This window comes from Somniosus microcephalus, chromosome 18, assembly GCF_052327205.1.
Source record: "Somniosus microcephalus isolate GS21.2 chromosome 18, FLI_Smic_1.0, whole genome shotgun sequence".
In the NCBI taxonomy this organism is placed as follows: Eukaryota; Metazoa; Chordata; class Chondrichthyes; order Squaliformes; family Somniosidae; genus Somniosus; species Somniosus microcephalus.
The window spans coordinates 57827837-57850532 of NC_141004.1; the positions used below are offsets into that span (position 1 = coordinate 57827837).

Genomic DNA, 22696 nt, shown 5'->3' on the forward strand with positions numbered 1-22696 from the left:
GCTGCACGTAGGTCAGTCAACTTTCTGACATAATTCTAATGACCTGGGAGTAGGGTGTTGGTCTCACTTGTAGATAAGGTAGTTTCAATATGTATATACTGTATGCATTATTTTGTCATACGCCCTTGTTTCTGGTACTGGCAGCTCCCAGCTGTTATACTGAAGTAGACAAGAGTTACTCCTAACTCTACTGAGCCACCTACTGGTCTCCAAAGTGGCGCAAGTGTGCCAATTTCAGATTTTACATTTCTGCATCTTCACTGTCAATTCAGCACAAAACGTATAGTGTAAAGGGGTCATTAACCAGCAGAATGCCCTTGGAAAATACCCCAAGCACATGGCTATGAGTAAATTATTTAAAAAAATTATTGTTCATGGTTGTATTACCTCCCCCTTTCAGTAACCGCAAATACACACTTGCTCAGCGGTCTTGAAAAGCCAGAGGCAGCCGCTAAGAGGCACACAAGCAACTTGGGATTACTTTAAAGATTTGTGAGAAATACATCTGGCCTCTCCCCAACAGAACAGCCACGGTGAAGGACTTTAGGGGAAACAAAAAGGTACAGTCATGCCCCAACACTTGGCAACAAGTGACAAGGGCAACCAACCTGCTGCACTACTAATCCTTGCCCTTAATTTAATTTTGTTCAGAAATTGCTCTTTGCAAGAACTAAACCCCAATACTGCCAGGGCTAGGTCGATTGCGAAGATATTAGTGCCATTACACCTAATGTCTCATTTATTGTACATACTTAGTCTATATCCTATCCATCACCAAGACTGTTTATTTCCACCTCTGCAACATTGCCTGCCTCCACCCTCCCCTCAGCTTCCGTTAGTCACCTCCAAACTAGACGATTCTAACTCTCTCCTTGAACTCCAATCTCCACCTTCCAGAAGCTAAACTGTATCCAAAACGCTACTGCACATATCCTGTCCCACACTAAGTTCTACTCACTCATCACTCCCATCCTCACTGATCTACAATGGCTCCCCATTCTCCAAGGCCACAAATTTAAAATCCTCTGTCTACAGATCCTTCCATGGCATCATCCCACTTTATGTCTCCTCCAGCCTGATATTCTTCTCAATGCTCTGTTCCTGTGCTATACCCCACCCCCCACCCCTACTTCACCCCACCATTGGTGGGGAAGCTTTCATCTGCCTTGTTCCTTACTGATTGAACTCCCTCCCTGAAACCTTTTTGCCACATTTGAGAAGCTTCTTAAAACCTGACTCTTCTATTTATTTTTGCCACTTGCCTCAATCTCTGCCTTCCTGGCTCAGTATCTGTTTCCTTAAGCTTACTTGAAGTATACATAGAAGTTACAACACAGAAACAGGCCATTTGTCTGAACTAGTCTGTGTTTACCCTCCATGCGATCAAATAATAATAATTGCATTTACTCATCCTGTTCCCATATCCCTTCAAACCTTTTCCCTTTATCCACCTATCCAGTCTGTGGGAATGTCTTGGGACATTTCTTTATAGTAAAGGCATTTTTATAAATGCAAGTTGTTTTTAATACCAGTTCTAGAAACAAATCACTTCATTTGGTCATTTGTTGTTTGTTCTTTTCCAATTAACTCAGATATTGTCGCTGCATCCAAGTTTTTTCTGACTCTGAATAAATCATACATCAGAATAAGGCTGTCTGGTGGGTTCAAGGAGCTCATACCCAACACTCTTCAACATAAATTATCCTAAGACAATTTTTACATAGTTCCAGAATTTAAAGTTACTGATGATCTGTCATTTTATCAGAGAGACATTTTACTTTTAAACATTAGTGGGAATACAATTCTTCAAATTATCTCACAACATTATGAGCTCTGATCAGCAGGTCATCTATGCAGCATCCGCATTATTGCAGTGTGTAGCTGTCATTCCAGTTATCGATCAGTAGCACTGACTGGATAGCTTAAAGCATCTGGTCAGTGTGGGAGAACAGGGTACAGGAAAAGGAGTATAATAATATGGCTCAGAAAGATTTGAGTCTCTACTGGTGTACATTCTGCCATTCACTACACACTGCAATAGGCAGATATACATAAAAGGTTACCAAGACCCTGCAGCAAATCTTTGTCAGAGCCCAGCTTTTCAAATTTTTACATTGACACTGACATTGCATTTTAACCATAATGTCATCTTATTTTGGTTGCTGGGAATCACAGGATTGAGGAGAATAAACATTCTCAGTATAAGCACATTACTGCAATGCCAGAGGGCCTGGTGTTTTGTTCCATTCACACAGCCGGGGACTTAACTAAGGGTAGACATTTGGGAGCCTGGTGCTCATGCATCAACGGGTAGGAACTTTGACAGCTCGACGGGCCAAAGCTCCGATCTCAAACTTAACGCAGTTGTCAGATCAATCAATTGATCTCTCACTCACACACAGAGCAGGTCGGCTGTGCCCTACCAGGCTACAGGAAGTCTGGTCCAGCTAGCTTTGTATAGCTTAGCTAGAAATAAAGGGAACCTATATTTATGGAGTAAGTTAAATTGTTATTGTTCTGCCATAACCAAGGAGCGTAGGAAGTTGACTGCTGTCACTGTGAAAACCATTCATGTATTTTATGTAAAATAAATCATGTATTTTATGTAAAATAAATCAGTTATTAGTTTGAAGCTGTGCTTGGCTCGATAGTGTTTTCAGTCTACCTTCTGTAAAGGGAGATGAATGTTTTGTGACTTAGAATATTTCAGTAGCTGGTTATATGGAGCAAAGGTTCTCTGTTACGATCCCTGGGTCATGTTATCATTACCTTTTGGGCAGTATAAGGTGCACGCTGGATCGTAGGATAAGAGGTCAGCTTACCGATTGGCCAATGACACTGAACCTTAAAAGACATCTAGCACAAAAAAAAACAAATTATGCCAATGTGATTATAGTGCTAGTGTTTCCCCCAGCCACACCCAATTCACATCATCATGCTCCCACCTCAGATGGCCACCAGGACTACCCTATGTACATAATAGCATTTTCTTGCTTTCTCTTTCTGAAATTAACTTTCTTAAGTTTGAAACCCTTCATGAGCCAACAGATGGCACACTTTATTTGGCAGGATTAGTTCTACTATGACTCTTCCTTTCCCCAAGATGGTGCACTGTAACCTCAAACCACTCTTACTAATGAGCTTTCTTAGCCTGTTAGCTCAAACAGCACTCAAAATGAGGTTCAATCAACTATTTTAACATGGGTTAAATTTTTCACCCATGGACTATGACTGGGTGGTAGGCTAGCAGCGTGACTATTTGGATTTCAGCCCTTAGATATACTCCAAACTGGCAACAAGTGCAACTCCCAAACTTGGAATGTAGTTCTCAATGTGGAGTAAGATTTTTGAAATTATAGCTTCAAATGTTGGTCTCATGTCAGTACCAGTGGTCAGTGGGTAACTATGCTGCCAACATGGATCATAAAGATCTTGGGTTCAATCCCTTCTCAACTGTGATATAATAAAGGAAACCTGCATTTCTCGCTAACTTCTGTTACATTTGTCCTGAAACCAGCCAGTCATCATCAATGGTGCATGCCTAACATGTTCTGGATCGCTCGGTTTTAAAATCATGGATGCTCAGTAAAGAAAGCAAAGGAACTTCAATCTTATGGTAAGAGTCAGCCCATTTGATGAGATTTACCATTTTTGGTTGTATTACACAATGGTCCACCTTTTATTCATAGCACACATACGTTGTTGATTTTTTTTCCATCTTGTGCATTATCTGCAGTCAGTTAAATGGGCTCGACATTTTCATTATTCGCCTACTCCCATTGAAATGCCAGTATTTTTACTGTCCCTCTCAATAAGATATTGATAGCTTTTATTTTACAAACTCCACATACTGAAGCTTTTTGAAATCATAACTTCAAATTTTGGTTTCATATCAGCTCCCCAATGGTCAGTAGGTAAATGTGCTGGCCATTGTGGAACATGAAGATCTTGGGTTCAATCCCTTATTTGCATTGGGTTAGCTGATCTCAGCAAGGGTGATGGTAAGAGCACTGCAATTTATCTCAGTGCATGCGATCAGGCTTTTTGGGAGAGGGAAGAATAAAAGGAAATAGATATGTGTGTGAGGACGTAAGGTGAGGATCAGGCTTGGGGTTGTGATGTCTGCTGACATTCAGTACCTGGCTCCCCTTCTGGGTGAAGTATAGGAGGGCTACTGACCCTTATGGATTTGTACTCCATCATTAGTCAGCACCGTCAGAAGAGGAGGGGGAGAAAAGGAAAAAGAACAGAGTTCATGAAAGTGCAAATTGAAATAATCCCTCCACCTTTCTCCTCCTTCCGCCATTTTTTCTTTTTGAAACCATTTTAGGCTCTCCGAGACACAAACCATAGCCGGGCTGAATGGATATGCAGGCAACCTACTCCGGTGCCCCTGCAAATCAGTTGTATAACCAGTTGCTTGGAGACATACCAGAGTCTCTCCTGATGCTTCTCCCCCACCTTCCCCAACACACGATGTCACATTAAGGCAGTATGCCGTTTGGCTGCTGGTACTAATCTTCCCAATCACTGCTTATGCATTTTAAACAGATTTAAATGTATATTTGAAAAAAAAAGATAGAAAAGGCTGTAAAAGTTTCAGAAAATGTTGTGAATTAGAAGTATATAGAGTTACAGGACCAAACAGTGTAAACCTCTGTTAGTTTTGGTAACAAAAGATGTCAATGGGTGACAAGCAGTTTGTATCTCACCAGGTTTCATTATTTTGATTGATTTGTGGCTGGTATGCCAACCCATCCCATTCAATGGTGCGGTCACTCTTCGGCTGCCTGCCTCACCTGAAGGAAATGCCAGCTGGTACAACAACTAGCTAATGTTCATTAAATACAGCTCTGCTCCAGGGCACTTTAAATGTGTTAAATGGTGCTTGGTTATAAACAGCTTTGTTATAAATGGTTTTTGAGATTTCAAATTGATCTAGAAGAGGTTTTCCAGTTGGTAAAATGTCATACCTTGGAATAACTTCATTGTCAGGTGCAGCTGTAAACAATTTTGCTAAACATTTTCTATTGTAACTTTGTAATTCAATGCATTTTTCAAAATAACTTCTACAAAAGTATTGCTGTAAATAATTATCAATATTTAATCTAGAAGTGCTAACTCCTCTTAAAACTATGATATGTTCCATGGCAGCTCAGCATCCAGAGTATTGCAATCGCAGCCAAGAGCAGGGCTCAAACCATGTTCTCATCTTAGAATCATAGAATCAATAATAGTACAGCACAGAAGAAGGAGGCCATTCGGCCCATTGTGTCTGCGCCAGCTCTTTTGAAGAGCAATCCAGTTAGTCCCACTCCCCCGCTCTTTCCCCATATCCCTGCAATTTTTTCTCCTTCAAGTATTTATCCAATACCCTTTTGAAAGCTACCATTGAATCAGTTTCCACCGCCCTATCAGGCAGTGCATTCCAAATTCTAACCACCCATTGCGTAAAAAAGTTTTCCCTCATGTCGCCTTTGGTTCTTTTGTCAATCATCATAAATCTGTGGCCTCTGGGTATTGACCCTTCAGCTATTGGAAACAGTTTCTCTTTATTTACTCTATCTAAACCCTTTAGAATTTTAAACACCTCCATCAAATCTCCTCTGCTGCAAGGTGAACAACCCCAGCTTCTCCAGTCTATCCACGTAACTGTAATTCCTCATCCCTGGAACCATGGCAGCATTTGCTCCTCTTTCATCCCTCAGCCATATGTTTCGAAACCCAGTTTCCTGTGTACCATCTCCAAACTGCTGAGGTCAGCACCCAGCTGCAGAATAACTAGTCAGTGGGGTTCCTGGCTGCACAATGCATTTTTGAATATGTAATGACATCAGCATGTTGTTGCACAAGGTATTTTGGGGCAATCTCCACATGCCTGGTTCTAATATTAAAATCAGTAACAAAAGAATTAATCATGCAAACTGATTGAAATAGGTGTTTTGTTTTATGAAAATCTCTTCTAAATATTGATGTACTGTATTGAGCAAATCTTATACATCGGCACTTTCCAGTTGTGGAGCTCTGTAGCAGTGCATTTATACCATTAATAAAGGCTCCACATATTTTATTGGAGCCAATGTAGCTAGTCCAGCCTTTCAAAAACTGCTCTTGTGGATTTAGAGTGGCAAATGCAGAGAAGTGTGAAATCATATATTTTAGAAGTAAAAACAGGGGAGGTACAAAATAAATATGCAGCTGGTACAAGTGATGTAGGATTGTGTGAGTCCTGAAGGGTATGGGTTCTCTGCTAGGGGCAGAAAACTATGGGGCTGCAGGCTCTGGTTCATCGGGGAAGTGATACTTAATGGGATAGAGAAAATAAATTGAAAACAATGCCATCAGATATGGCACAGCAGATGGATAAAAGGCCACAGGTTCAGGGTAAATTTAGAACAGCTATCAAGAGTTATTTCTCTACACAGCGGGGTTCAACAGTTGGAACAGGTTGACAGGCAGTAATTGAGGCCAGGACACAGGACTCATCCCAGAAACAACTGGATACTATTGTGGGTAAACTGGGCTGGTGTTCTGGAAAGATGAGATCAAATGGTTGAAAATCCTTTCTCATACCCAACCTATCTTGCGATCAATGTTTTTCCAGTGAGACAGTAAGGAATTTGAATATTTGTGCAATGGATAGTTACACATTATATAATTCTAATTAATACTCACTTGTTGTTTTCGGTGAGGTTTAGATGCCTTTTTATGTCCTGTAGCATTTCCCTGAAGAAGACCAGTCGTTTCTCCTCAAATTGCTGGCACTGTTCAAACACTTGCTCCATATTCTCCATGTACTGCGGTGTACATTTACTCAAGTCATCCAAGGCCTTCTCGTACTTCTCTTTTGTCTATACAGGCATTGATCCAACATAAATTACAATTAACAAGTTTGCATTCAAATCCTAAAATCATTAATCGGTCATCATGGCAGCATAACCACACATAATACGCCAAAAGGAGGCAGTTGGGACCTCACACTAGCAGAATCCATTCAATAAAAGCCGCACAGCCTAAATCCTTGAGCCACATTATATGACCTGCCAAGAATCATCAATGCATTTTTCCATGGTGAACCAGAAACATTCAGACATTTAAACATGGCTACAATTGATTCAACGGTTTTTGGAAATCTTTTGGAGCTGTCTTATTCAGTTACCATCAGCTCACCTCTAGAGGGCAACAGTATTACAAAAAGGTAACACCAAAGGGCCACATCGTCATCATGCAAGTACCTGCTCCAGTCTGATACCACACACAAAATACAATGGAAGGAGTCACCAGGCAACTGAAGGATTCAGATAACGTAATCCTCTTGAGCAGCTTCAGTCATCTGAACAGACATTATGTTTGCAGATATATAAACATATTATTTTAAAAGAAGATTTTTGAAAACCCCATTGTGGTTACTAGGCTTCAAGTTCAAGAGTTCAATCCAATTTATTTTTTGTAGTTATTCACTATGTTGTAAATAAGTTATTTCCATGACATTTAACCTTATCTGCCTTTCAATACAAGTGTTGCCCAAAGACTACTGTCATTTTTTTGCATTTATAATGCTGCCCACTAGATTTACATTATTCACATACAATAGTATACCCAATAGCATTTATTCACAGCAGCCTTCACAGAACATCAGATTATATCACTGCACCCATCACCTAGTTGCTGCTAATATGCCACAAAGCATCTACAATGAACAGAGGTAAAGTGTTCCTAGCATTTCAGTCATGATGTCATCGGGACCGGACTGCAATATTAGTTGGAGGCCTGAGCGAGGGAGCAGTCATACTAAGAGGTGGATCATGGGCAGGCAAGGTTTAAAATTTTATTTTAGGTGTTCTTGTGGGCCAGTAGGTGTAGGAATGCTCCTCTGAGTCTCCCGAGGAAGTCTTGGGCCTCCAGAGCCCCCCACCCCCCTCAGGTGACTGACAGAGACCGTTCCCATGGATCCCCGGCTGCAGCCTCCTGATGCCGAATTCCTACTCCTGCCCGCTGGCCAGGTAGTGGATCTGGCTGCGTACAGGTGGGACTCTGGGGAAAATTTAGTGACCGTTAGTATCGGCTGGGCTGCCGTGTCTCCGGTTTTGCCACCCGCTTCGGGGTTCACCATACCCGCGCTTGCGCTCACCGCCCCCCCCAACTTAAAATTGGGCCAATATGTTATTAGATTGTTATTTCAGCAGCTGAGTGTTTACTGCAGTTATATTAGTAAGTAAACTCTCCATTACTAAGACAGCAGATGTGAGGCTTCAGCTAATCAGATGTATCCCTAGCAACCACGAGTCTTTATATCACTAATCCTTCAACTCTCAGGATTACAATGTCATTGAAAGGATCATTAAGAGAATGGTAATAAAATGATAGCATTAATATATGGTCACACAAATATTCGTTTGGGTTATTTACGCTATAGATACCAAAACAGCAAAGGTACAGGAAACTTAGAACTGATGTAGGCCTGTATCAAACATGTTTGATTTACAGTTACCATGAGTTGTTTACAAGGGCTGAATGTTCACTAAGATAATTGTAATCCTTCACTTGTTAAGGAAATAATACCCATAACTGGTATTAACTCTATCTCCAAAACTTATGACCTACAAATACAGTTAAAATACAACACAAAAATGTACATACAATATTATCTAAATTTGGAATCCTCTGAATAGGTGCTTGTCTATGGGCTGGATTTTCCTTCAGAAGTCGGGAAGGAGGCGGGACTACAACTTTCGGGTTTTAGTCCCGCCTCCATCGAGATGCGACCAATCCACGCGATTTTCACTTGATTGACCTTGTTGAGCCCGCCCAGCGGGCTCAGCAGGCCAATTAAGGGCCACCCGGCAACAGGTGACGTCACAGACTGAAATTTCATCTGTCAAGACGTGTTGACAGATGAAATATCAGTGTTTCACAGCTGCTTGAAGCTGTCAAACACTGACAGTCTTACTTCTAACCTGAGTCCTTCTACGCAGACTCAGTTAGAAATCTCGCCGGCACTGAAAGCTGCAGGCTGTCACTTTTGACAGATCGCAGCCATTCTGCTTTCTGTGCCGGCTGAATGATGGACTCCCGAAGCCTAGAGGAAGGAAGGCTGTAAAGGTAAGTACAGGTAATTTAAACTTCTTTACGCAATTTAGACACACCAAACACACTTACCTTTGCACTCATGCACACATCACTCATCTGAACACCCACATCTCGACCCCTCCAAGTCCTTCAACCCGACGGCCCGACTCCTCTAACCTGGCGTGGTTTGGAGCCGTCGGGAATCCCACACGACAACCTTCAAAATAGGGATTAGGCTAAAAACTGCCTGTTAACTACCTGTTAACAGGCAATTAATTGGCACTAATCCCTTCCCGCCTCGGGTCGGCGGGTCCCAGTGCGGGGCCGGTACCCGCCTCCTTTGAAACTTACATGGAGGTGGGTTTTGGGCGGGATGGTGTCGGGACCCCCGAATTCGGGATTTTAGCCCCCCGCACGCCCAAAAGCTCGCCCCACGGCACACTGAAAAATCAACCCCTATGTTTCTAATCCAACATTTAGACTTAATTTCATTGCCAAAGAGGTGTATTGTGGCTATTTTCTATTTACTCATGCATGGGACAAATTGGTGGAGTCCTTACAGAAAATATTAGACTGAATATTGGAGTTTATTTGCACCAAGATGTATATATATATTTGCAACATTAGAATTGCCTTCTACACTTAGCAGTCTCACCTTCTGAACTTCCTGTTTGCATTTCTCCACTTTGTCCAGTAGTTTCTTCTGTTGCTCTGGAGTGACTGACTGCTCTGCCTTACTGTTTGCCTCCCTTGTAGCTGCCATCTTTTCCTCTTTACAGGCTAGGTGATAAGCCTTCTTGGCTGCCTCCACCTATGTAAAAACAAGAAATGATATATATTAAAAAGGATTGCAAACAACTTTTTTGACAGGCCTATACTATGGGATGTCTCGGATTCAACAGAAATTCCAATGGGATTGCAGAGAAACAGAAAGTCAAAGCCCAATAATGAAAGGGGATTTGGCCTGTCATTTTTCCTTCCCTCCCCCTTCTTCTGATATGGCTGCAGAATTTCTGAGTGGCCATAGTTATTGTTCATGTAGCATATCTCCAAAAGTTCTAAATGCCAAGGGATGAACCAAGGAAGAAGGAGCATGTAAACAAAAGTAGTAGCAGGAAAAAAATGGGTAGAAAGAGCAAGCTGTATGTTAAATAGAAACACTTTTTCATGGGTGAAAATCTATGCATTTAATCGATAAATCGAAGGAGGCTTTCTACAAGGGGAGTGCCCATCTCTTTCACTAGGGGGTGGGGGAAATGAAATGATTAGAATTTGGCCACAAGCCGGGAATGTGCTATTCCTATGAAAGTGGGGGTGGGATGGGGTGGGGATAGTCCTTTCACACAGGACTCCTGGTGAATTCCCAGCAATACTGCCATCTATTCACCAGTTGGGTAGATTACAGGGTTCATTGTGAAGGAACTTTTGGCAATGGCTGACGACTCGGGGGGGGGGGGGGGGGGGGGCGGGAAAGAGAAAGAAAAAAAAACAGGAACCTGCAGCTGAAAAGACCCGACACTTCATGATTTGATAATCGAGCCACCAAGAAAGGTATATTTTTGAAATGGTTTCCAGCACAATGCCATACACAGACGTTTCTGGACAAATTCTAATCATTTAATTCCCCCCACCGCCTTCCCCACCCCTGGAGGAATCTCAGCAATATGGAACACCAAAAACTATACAGAAAAAGGACCAAATATATGAAAAGAACCTTCAGAGGAGCTGCTCTGTGAGCTGGCAAATATGTCCCTTACTGAACCATTGGTAATGATCAAATATTTTAAATCCAGTTCAGTGCATATTTTGAAACAAATTCACATCATTACTGCATCACTTTCTTGCAGAAGCTGAAATTTTGTTTGAGGTTATATCAGTTCTGGACCTGTTATCCCATTTTGGGTTGAGATAAAAAAATGATTTTTTTTTTATTATTGGGATATATAGGGAAGAGCAAAGGCTGGAAAAAAAAAGACAAGGAGCAGAGTTAGGCAATGCCAAGAATACTTTTTAAAAGCCTGTAAATTGCAGAAGGAAATGAAGACTGTAGGAGGCAAGCAGTCCCCGTTTTACTAGTCTGCTTAGAAGTGGATGATCCCAGGTCACCAGATGTGTATATTATCTTAGGCACAGCAGCTAACTATACCACATAATACAATACTAAGTCATACATATTAGAAAGGCCCCAGGTCTCCTCCAAGATGGCAGGAGACACATTACAGCAACACCAATCTTGGCCTGGGGAAGGGGGGAGGGGAGAAGAGGGAAGAGGATGCAGAGAAAAAGAGAGACAATAAAAATGGAAAATAAATATTATCTAGGATGTAATGCTCCACCTCACAAGTAAATGGAATGCAAACACTCACTTTCATGAGGACAGAACACTGAAGGGAAAAGAAACATGAAATCCAATTATTTTAATTATTGGAGTGTCACAAATTTAAATCTTAAAATAGCTGCAGCTTTTAGGAATAGGTGAGGTAAAAAAGCTGCTAATTTATGAGGAGTTTGCAGGTAGCTCCTTCATATTAACACACCTTTCATAATCCTACTAACCTGCAGGAGACATATCTATTTTATAGCTCTTGTGTAAAAGACAGTAGCAAAGCAGTAATGAAATATCACTCAATAAGGCATTTGAATCTGCACATTACCTCTTTCAGTTTTTTAGCCCAGGGTTTCTGTGCTTTCCGGAATCCATCCTCTGCTTCTTTGGTCTCTTTGAAGCCTCCGATCATCTGTTTGTGGAAGGAATCTTTCTGCCAGTTCTTTACCTTTTCAAAATCTTCACTGGTCAGTGCATTTCTCACCTCCAGGTGTAGCTCACTTACTTTATCTGCCTCAGTCATTAGCGCCATCCAGGCTCTCTCCAGAGTGCCATACTGTGGTCCTACACATGGTACAGACATCTATCATCAGCCTGGCTCATACCGCAACCACTTTAATCACCAATAAATCTGCTGTTTAAATACTTATTCTTCTTCAAAGTAACATTCCAGCTGATAGGCAAGAGAAACTAGACTCCACCACAGTTCTAATAACAATCCTTTTAAGTAAATAGGATGTAGTAGAGATGGTCGTACCTTCACCCTAACTAAACTGGCCAAAAGCACATACAAAGGGCGGAATTTTAACATGAAAAAGGGGGGTGGGTTGGAGGCGGGGGGATGTTAAAGTTTTAAAAATCTAAATTCCCGACCCCCAACCCGCCCACTTTCAACTTTTACTCAGGCAGGATGGGGGACAGGCAGCCAACCCACTGCCAGGAGGCGGATTGGCATTTTAAATGTGTTAATGAGGCCCTGAAGCCTCTGCTTTAACCTGATGTGCAGGTTTTACTGCGGCCGGCTGGGGATCTCAGTAGCTGCAGCGAGGCGAACACACCCATTTTATAGTCACTATAAAATTATGCTTATTAGTTACTAAAGATTTGCTCAATTTTGGTATATCACCCAAAAACACGTTAAATAGAAGAGGCTGTCCTCCATTAGACAAGTCAGGTGTGGGCTGCATAGTTAAATACCGAGGATTCTTAGGGACCAAATTTAACATTTAAATCCATGTTCCCATTAATTTATCTGAAGTTACATATATCCAAGGTGTCAATCTTGGCGCTTGGTAAAACTCTTCCCTCTTGAGTCAGAAGATCATGGGCTCAAGCCCTACTCCAGAGATTTGAGCACAGTGACAGATGTAATAGTTCCACAAATGTTATTCTTCCGCCATATTCAAGCCCCACTCCAGAGACCTGAACACATAATCTAGGCTGAGACGTCAGTGCAGAACTGAGGGAGTCGTGGGAAGTGCCTCAGGTAAATACCCCATGCCACCAATACCACTAAAACAGATTATCTGGGTATTTATTGAATTGCTGTTTGTGGGACCCTGGCATGTGCAAATTAGCTGCCATGCTGCTCTACATTACAACAGTGACTACACTTCCAAAGTTATTTCATTGGCTGTGAAGCACATTGGGATGCCCTGATGTTGTGAAAGGTGTTATAAAAATACAAGTTTTTCTTCTTTCTTTACTGATAGACGAGCTCTAAAGGGCAACACTATCAATAAGGCACCAGCACTAAGAGCAGCCCTTTCCTAACCCACAAAAACCAAAACAGCAAATAAGAAGTATATCCACTATTAGAGCCAAGATGACTGTGCTTTGAGGGCTGGATCAGTAGGACTTGGGGATTGCATGTCATCCATGGGCCACAGCTTGGATGCCCCTGATATAGGTGATGCAATTAAAGACAGAATATTAATATAAAAGACTGAAGCACTGAGCCTACCACAGGTAAACACCAGCTGCTACAGGAAAAGTTCTGATATCCGGCACCGACGGGACCGAGCTGCTGCCGATCTATCAAAACTTCCGGATAGACCAGCGCTAATGTTGAAGGATACGGAGGTTTTCATCTCCGTATCTGACAACAAACACTGTTGCTTAGCAACAGCTTGTAAACACTCGGCCTGTACCTTGGAAGCGTCTCTGAAGCTGTTGCTAAGCTACAGAGACGCTTTCCAGAGCCTGACTGTTAAAAAAAAAAATGCTAGAAGAAAAAAAACCTAACCAAAACGGCTGCTGATTTCTGCCGTTAGATCGAGGTTTCTGAGCATACAACCTCCAGATAAACCAAAGTTTCCTGTATATGGAAGAAAGCATCTTTTAAAAAAAAAAGAGAAATGAAAGAGTTACAAGTGTGATGGGTTCCAAAATTTTAAAAATACCAAATAACTCACTTATAGCCAGTAGTTTAAGTCATAGCTGCAGCTTAGATAGTGTTAATCACATTTCCTCCCCTAAGGAACTGGCACAAGTTTGGGCTGGAGCGTATATATGCATCAATTTGGTATTTTAACTCACACAAATCACTGAGCCTGATATAGCACTGAGCAGTCACAGCCACTCTATAAATAGGACTTTCAAAATATTTTTAAAGACTGGATTGCTTAGACTATTTCCTGCATGCACTGTTTTGATTTTAAAATTAGGTTTGCAAATTAAATATTGAAGGGATTACTGGTACTGTGCTTATTATACACAATACTGTACATGGTTGCTAATCTACTGATATAATAAAAATCATTTAAAAATAATTTTTAAAAATAACTTGTATACTTTTTCAACTTGACCAATTTAAAATACAAAAAATACTTTTAAAATGACAGATTTACCCAATGACATTGTGGGCAAAGGCACAATGCAAAACGATGCCACACAGACCAGAAGGTCCCTGGTTTGACTCTAGGCCTGTGCTGAGTTAGCGAGCCGGAAACAGGGCAACAGGGATGTTATAACTGACCTTGGGCATGGGGGTTTGGGAGGAAGAGGAGAACAGACAGCAAGCATTCCAATCAGATTATAGAAAAGGCATCGCTGAGTGCCAGGCATGGCTGCTGCAACTGTGCAATGACAGACAGTAGGATACATCTGAAAATACCAGTACACCTGGGGTTTTAATATAAAAAAAATATATATATATATAATATATAAAAACTATTCTGTGAAGCACCCTTTTAAACCTTGCTCTTTGAAACAAATCATCCACGGTGTGCTACCTTATCTTCAAATCTAAACACAAGCTTGCATCAGTGATATTTAATGTATCATAGGGAATGAATTAATTATGAGATACAACTTTAAACCTTCAGAGGCTTCATTGGCCTTTTACAATATGTTTACAAATAATCCAAGATTAGTGTTTCTCTACAATTCTCTGGCAGTAATCAAACACATCCCATTTGTCCTTATTGCATGCTCAATTATTTCCTTTTCCAAAATCTATTTTTAAAAATTCTACAAAACAGTAATTATGCTGATTCTATGTAACCAAGTCAGAAAGCTATTAGGTGTCCCATCTAGTCTTTGTGAAACTGGTTTCCATGGTAACTCAAATTACATTGAATAAAGCTTGGTAGTTCTGACTCTTGCATCAATGCATATGGAATTAACAAATAAATAAGAAGTGATTTACATGATTTCAGTTTGGAAAATTAAGTGGAATTAATGGTAAACGATGTGATTTGGCTTAAATAAAAGTCCCTGCTGACAGAGAGGATACAAGACTTCAGAAAGGCAAGTAATGTATAACATAGAAACATAGAAGATAGGAGCAGGAGTAGGCCATTCGGCCCCTCGAGCCTGCTCCGCCATTCAATGCGATCATGGCTGATCATCCAAATTCAGTACCCGGTCCCTGCTTTCTCCCCATACCCCTTGATCCCTTTAGCCTTAAGAAATATATCCAACTCCTTCTTGAATATATTTAATGTATTGGCCTCTACTGTCTTCTGTGGTAGAGAATTCCACAGGTTCACCACTCTCTGGGTGAAGAAATTCCTCCTCATTTCTGTCCTAAATGGCCTACCCCTTATCCTTAGACTGTGACCCCTGGTTCTGGACTCCCCGACCATCGGGAACATCCTTCCTGCATCTAGTCTGTCCAGTCCTGTCAGAATTTTATAAGATTCAAAGAGACCCCCTCTCATTCTTCTAAACTCCAGCGAGTACAAGCCCAATCGATCCAATCTCTCCTCATACGTCATTCCTGCCATCCCAGGTATCAGCCTAGTGAATCTTCGCTGAACTCCTTCCATGGCAAGAACATCCTTCCTCAGATAAGGCGACCAAAACTGCACACAATACTCAAGGTGTGGTCTCACCAAGGTCCTGTACAACTGCAGCAAGACATCCTTGTTCCTGTACTCAAACCCTCTCGCTACGAAGGCCAACATGCCATTTGCCTTCTTAACCACCTGCTGCACCTGCATGCACAGCGGCTGGACCTGGGTGAGAGCAGCAAGGAGCGGTGGCAGTTTAAAAGCGGCGGCAGCGAACGAGGCCCGACCACAGCGGCTGGACATGGGTGAGAGCAGCGAGGAGCGGCGGCAGTTTAAAAGCGGCGGCAGCGAATGAGGCCCGACCACAGCGGCTGGACATGGGTGAGAGCAGCGAGGAGCGGCGGCAGTTTAAAAGCGGCGGCAGCGAACGAGGCTTACCAATTCAGCAACGGGGGGGGAAAGAGGTAAAAAGTAATCAAAGTGTGACGTCACCAGGAAGCAGGTAAGTGATTGGTTGGTGAGTATTTCTCTTTTTAAACTTTAACTCTGGTTTATAGTTTCTAAGGTCTCTCTGGTGTAGCAGGGACTGTTGGTAAACCAGTTAACTGTAGTGTAATTAGTGGGATTGATTGATTTAATTTAAATTCAATTAATTATAGGGTAAGTCATGGCAGGACAGCCCAGCCACGTGATATGCTCCTCCTGCGATATGTGGGGACACAGGGACATTTCCTGTGTTCCTGACAACTACATGTGCAGGAAGTGCATCCAGCTGCAGCTACTGACAGACCGCATTGCGGCACTGGAGCTGCGATTGGATGCATACTGGAGCGTTCATGATGCTCAGGACATCGTGAATAGCACGTTTACGGAGTTGGACACACCGCAGGTAGAGGTTGGACAGGAAGAAAGGGAACGGGTGACCAACAGGCAGAGTACTAGGCGCAGGCAGGTAGTGTAGGGGTCCCCTGTGGCCATCCCCCTCTCCAACAGATACACCACTTTGAGTACTGTTGGGGGGGGATGGCTTATCAGAGGAAGGCAGCAGCAGCCAACTTCCTGGCACCAGGGGTGGCTCTGCTGCACAGAATGGGAGGAAAAAGAGGGGTAGAGCTATAGCAATAGGGGATTCTATTGTAAGGGGAATAGATAGGCGTTTCTGCGGTCGCAAACGAGACTCTAGGATGGTGTGTTGCCTCCCTGGTGCAAGGGTCAAGGATGTCTCCGAGCGGCTGCAGAACATCTTGGAAGGGGAGGGTGAACAGCCAGTTGTCGTGGTGCATATAGGCACCAACGATATAGGTAAAAAGCGGGAGGAGGTCCTAAATGCGGAATATAGGGAGTTAGGAGGTAAATTAAAAAACAGGACCTCAAAAGGTAGTAATCTCAGGATCGCTACCAATGCCACGTGCTAGTCAGAGTAGAAATAGAAGGATACTTCAGATGAATACGTGGCTAGAGGAATGGTGCCAGGGGGAGGGATTCAAGTTCCTGGGACATTGGAACCAGTTCTGGGGGAGGTGGGACCAGTTCAAACTGGACGGTTTGCACCTGGGCAGGGCTGGAACCGATGTCCTAGGGGGAGTGTTTGCTAGTGCTGTGGGGGAGGGTTTAAACTAAAATGGCAGGGGGTTGGGAACCTGAGCAGGGAGACAAAGGAAAGGGAAACGAGGATAAAAGCAAAAAAGATAGGAAGGAGAAAAACAAAAGTGGCAGTCAGAGAAATCAACGGTTTAAATCAAACGTGGCCACAGTAAATAATAATTCTAATAGGTCTAAGAGCGTTAAAAAAACAAGCCTGAAGGCTTTGTGTCTTAATGCGAGGAGCATTTGTAATAAGGTGGATGAATTGGCTGCGCAAATAGAAGTAAACAAATACGATTTGGTTGGGATTACGGAAACGTGGCTCAAGGAAGGCCAGGACTGGGAACTCAACATCCAGGGGTATTCGATATTCAGGAAAGATAGGCAAAAAGGAAAGGGAGGTGGGGTAGCATTACTGGTTAAAGAAGGGATTAACACAATTGTAAGGAAGGATATTAGCTCTGATGATGTGGAATCTGTATGGGTAGAATTGAGAAATACTAACGGGAAAAAAACGTTAGTGGGAGTGGTATATAGACCTCCAAACAGTAAGGCGGAGGTTGGGGATAGCATTAAAAGGGAAATTAAAGAAGCGTGCAATAAGGGCACAGCAGTCATCATGGGTGACTTTAATCTACATATAGATTGGGCTAAACAAATTAGTAACAATACTGTGGAGGAGGAATTCCTGGAGTGTTTACGGGATGGTTTCCTGGACCAATATGTCGAGGAACCAGCCAGAGATCAGGCCATCTTAGACTGGGTATTATGTAACGAGAAAGGATTAATTAGCAATCTTGTTGTACGAGGCCCCTTGTTGGAGCGATCATAATATGATCGAATTCTTCATTAAGATGGAGAATGAAGTAATCGACTCAGAGACTAGGGTCCTCAATTTAAATAAAGGAAACTACGATGGTCTGAGGAGCGAGTTGGGTAGGATTGATTGGGGAGTGGCACTCAAAGGGTAGCAGCGAGGCGAGGTGAGGCGGAGCCCGGCTTAAAAACCGGCTCCACCAACGAGGCCCGACCAGAGGGAGCAGCGAGGCGAGGCGGAGCCCGGCTTAAAAACCGGCTCCACCAACGAGGCCCGACCAGAGGGAGCAGCGAGGCGAGGTGAGGCGGAGCCCGGCTTAAAAACCGGCTCCACCAACGAGGCCCGACCAGAGGGAGCAGCGAGGCGAGGTGAGGCGGAGCCCGGCTTAAAAACCGGCTCCACCAACGAGGCCCGACCAGAGGGAGCAGCGAGGCGAGGCATACCAAATCAACAGCAGAGGAGAGAGGTAAAAAGTAATCAGAGTGTGACGTCACCAGGGAGCAGGTAAGTGATTGGTTGGTGAGTATTTCTCTTTTTTAAACTTTAACTCTGTAGTTTATAGTTACTAGGGTCTTTTCTGGTGTAGCAGGGACTGTTGGTAGACTATACAAGCGCCTTAGAGATATTTTTAATTGGTGATAGTAAATTAATTTAAATTAAGTAAAGGGAAGGTCATGCCAGGTCAGCCCAGCCCCGTGATATGCTCCTCTTGCTCTATGTGGGAATTCAGGGACCCCGGTGCCCCTGATGACCACGTGTGCCAGAGATGCATCCATCTGCAGCTACTAGCAGACCGCATTGAGGCGCTGGAGCTGCGGGTGGATGGGTTGTTGAGCATTCACGATGCTGAGAGGGTCGTGGATAGCACGTTTAGTGAGTTGGTCACACCGCAGGGAAGGGCTGCACAGGAAGATAGGAAATGGGTGACCACCAGGCGGAGCAACAGAAGCAGGCAGGTAGTGCAGGAGACCCCTGTGACCATTCCCCCCTCAAACAGGTATACCGCTTTGGATACTGTTGAGGGGGATGACTCACCAGGGGAAGGCAGCAGCAGCCAACTTCCTGGCACTGGGGGTGCTCCTGCTGCCCAGGAAGGGGGGAAAAAGAGTGGGAGAGCAATAGTGGTAGGGGATTCTATAGTAAGGGGAACAGATAGGCGTTTCTGTGGCCGTAGACGTGAATCCAGGATGGTTTGTTGCCTCCCTGGTGCCAGGGTCAAGGATATCACTGAGCGGCTGCAGGGCATTCTGGAGGGGGAGGGTGAACAGCCAGAGGTCGTGGTCCACATTGGTACCAACGACATAGGTAAAAAGAGGGATGAGGTCCTGCAGCAAGAATTTAGGGAGCTAGGTGAAGGATTAAAGAGCAGGACCTCAAAGGTTGTAATCTCTGGATTACTCCCGGTGCCACGTGCTAGTGGGTATAGGAATAGGAAGATAGAACAGATGAATGCGTGGCTAAAGGGATGGTGCAGGGGGGAGGGCTTTAGTTTCCTGGATCACTGGGTCTGCTTCTGGGAAAGGTGGGACTTGTACAAGTCGGACGGTTTACACCTGAACCAGAGGGGAACCAATATCCTTGCGGGGAGGTTTGCTAGCACTGCTGGGGGGGGGGGGGGAGGGTTTAAACTAACTTGGCAGGGGGATGGGGTACAGAGTGGAGCTATAGTAGGGGGAGATTTACAGCCAAATACAGAGGAAAAAACAAGTCAGCTGGGAAGGCAGAGCAAATATGTGAAGGCAAAAGGGAATATGGCAGGGCTGGAAGGCATTTATTTTAATGCAAGGAGTCTTGCAAATAAGGTGGATGAACTGAAGTTGTTGTTGAACACATGGGAGTACGATATTGTTGCTATAACGGAGACATGGTTGAGGGAGGGTCAGGACTGGCAGCTCAATATTCCGGGGTATAGAATCTTCAGGCGAGACAGAGGGGGGTGTAAAAGGGGAGGGGGTGTTGCAATATTAATTAAGGAGTCAATTACTGCTGTAAGGAGGGATGATATATTAGCGGGTTCCTCTAATGAGGCCATATGGGTAGAACTTAAAAACAAAAAGGGGGCAAGCACTTTGCTGGGAGTGTACTATAGGCCCCCAAACAGTCAGGGGGAGATAGAGGAACAGATATGTAGGCAAATCTCAGAGAAGTGCGAAAATAATAGGGTAATAATAGTGGGGGATTTCAACTTCCCTAATATAAATTGGGATAGTCAGAGTGTGAAAGGCTTAGAGGGTGCAGAATTCTTAAAGTGCATCCAGGAGAGCTTTTTGAGCCAGCATGTAGAAAGTCCTACAAGAGAGGGGGTGGTACTGGACCTAATTCTGGGGAATGTAGCCGGGCAAGTGGTGGAAGTATCAGTAGGAGAGCATTTTGGCGACAATGACCATAATTCGGTGAGATTTAAGGTGGTCATAGAAAAAGACAAAGACAGCCCGGAAATAAGGGTTCTAAATTGGGGGAAGGCCGATTTTAACATGATAAGGCAGGATCTGGCCAAAGTGGACTGGGAGCAGCTACTTATAGGAAAATCCACATCAAAACAGTGGGAGACTTTCAGAAGGGAAATAGAGAGAGTACAACACCAACATGTTCCTGTAAAGGTCAAGGGTGGGACCAACAAGCAAAGGGAACCTTGGATGACAAGGGATATACAAAAATGCATTAGAAATAAAAGGGGGGCTTTTGGCAGTTACAAAAGACTAAAGACGGAAGAAGCCCTAGAGGAGTATAAAAAGTGCAGGGGCATACTTAAAAAAGAAATTAGGAGGGCGAGGAGGGGCCATGAAATAACACTGGCGAGCAAAATAAAGGAAAATCCTAAGATGTTTTATAAGTATATTAAGGGCAAGAGGATAACCAGGGAAAGGGTAGGGCCCATTAGGGACCAAAGTGGCAATCTGTGTGTAGAGCCAGATGATGTAGGCGGGGTTTTAAATGAATTTTTTGCATCTGTGTTCACTATGGAGAAAGACGATGCGGACATAGAAATCGGGCAAGGGGACTGTGACATACTTGAACATATTAGCATCGAGAGGGAGGAGGTGCTAGCGGTTTTAGCAGGCCAAAAAGTGGATAAATCCCCAGGCCCGGACGAGATGTATCCCAGGCTGCTGTGGGAGGCAAAGGAGGAGATTGCAGGGGCTCTGACACAAATTTTCAGAACCTCTCTGGCCACAGGGGATGTACCAGAGGACTGGAGAACAGCTAATGTAGTACCATTATACAAGAAGGGTAGCAGGGATAAACCAGGGAATTACAGGCCAGTGAGCCTAACATCTGTGGTAGGGAAATTATTGGAAAAAATTCTGAGGGACAAAAATTAGTCTCCACTTGGAGAGGCAAGGATTAATCGGGGATAGTCAGCATGGCTTTGTCAAGGGTAAATCATGTCTGACAAATCTGATTGAATTTTTCGAGGGGGTGACTAGGGGGGTGGATGAGGGAAATGCTGTGGATGTGGTTTACATGGACTTCAGTAAAGCTTTTGACAAAGTCCTGCATAGGAGACTGGTCAAGAAGGTAAGAGCCCATGGGATCCAGGGTGCCTTGGCGCGTTGGATCCTAAACTGGCTGAGTGGCAGGAGGCAGAGGGTGATGGTCGAAGGTTGCTTTTGTGACTGGAAGCCTGTGTCCAGTGGGGTACCTCAGGGATCGGTGCTGGGTCCCTTGTTGTTTGTGATCTACATAAATGATTTGGATGAGAATGTAAAAGGTATGGTCAGTAAGTTCGCAGATGACACGAAAATTGGTGGGGTGGTAAATTGCGAGGAGGAAAGCCTCAGGCTACAGGACGATATAAACGGGTTGGTCAGATGGGCGGAAAAGTGGCAAATGGAATTTAACCCTGAAAAGTGCGAGGTGATGCATTTTGGACGGACAAATAAGGCAAGGGAATACACAAGGGCCTAGAAATTCACTGGCCTTAGCGCCGCTTTTGAGGCGCTAGAGGGCCTAGCGCCGAAGTTATGGCCAGTTTAGAAATTGACAGGGGCCCTAAATCGGCGTTAGGCCGGTAGCGCTGCGCCGGCACCGATGACGTCATCGGTGTGCGCAGCGTCCCGGTTGCCATGGTAACCCGCCCGAACTCGGAAATTGAGTTGCGGCCGCCTCGCCCGTGGCAGCCGCAAGCAACGTTCTGGCAGAGGTGCCTTACAGAACTTTGCGCCGGCGCATTAAAGGCCCCGCGGCGGCCGGCCGCTTTCCCGCCGGCCGCCTGGCCGCAGCTCCCTCCCCGGACTTCCACCCCCCCCCCCGGAACAGAAGCAAGCCCGGCACTTGTCCGAGGTGCCGGGCTCATTTTTAAAAAGATTATCGCGGGCCGCGGCCGGGTGCAGGCAGCTCCTCCTTAACGGAAGGAGGAGGCCTGCACTTCCCGAGCCTGCCGCACCGCAGCGGGCGCCGCAGCGCCGCAATGCGGCGCGTGGCGCCAGTTTTGAGGCGTTGAGACCCCTCAGTAGCGCCGGCAGCCGTTTGGGCGCGGCGCTACTGAATTTTTGGTGCGCGCAGGGGGACTTAGCGCCGGCACTAACTTCCGGCGCTAAAGCCCTCGCTGCGCCAAAACCGAATTTCTAGGCCAATGAGTGGTAGGACCCTAGGAAGTACAGAGGGTCAGAGGGACCTTGGTGTACATGTACATAGATCCCTGAAGGCAGCGGAACAGGTAGA

General features: G+C 44.2%; 1 protein-coding gene across 9 annotated transcripts in view; it reads right to left on the reverse strand.

Moving 5' to 3' along the window:
* Window positions 1-22696, reverse strand: part of pacsin1b (protein kinase C and casein kinase substrate in neurons 1b) — a 251730-nt gene that overhangs the window by 25642 nt on the left and 203392 nt on the right. For all 9 annotated transcript variants that reach the window (XM_086011521.1, XM_086011523.1, XM_086011520.1 and 6 more), the window contains exons 4-6: window positions 11724-11959; window positions 9725-9880; window positions 6676-6851 (exon numbers count right to left, since the gene is read on the reverse strand). In XM_086011521.1, coding sequence (XP_085867647.1) covers window positions 6676-6851; window positions 9725-9880; window positions 11724-11959 — 568 coding nt within the window. The remainder of the gene's footprint in view (window positions 1-6675; window positions 6852-9724; window positions 9881-11723; window positions 11960-22696) is intronic.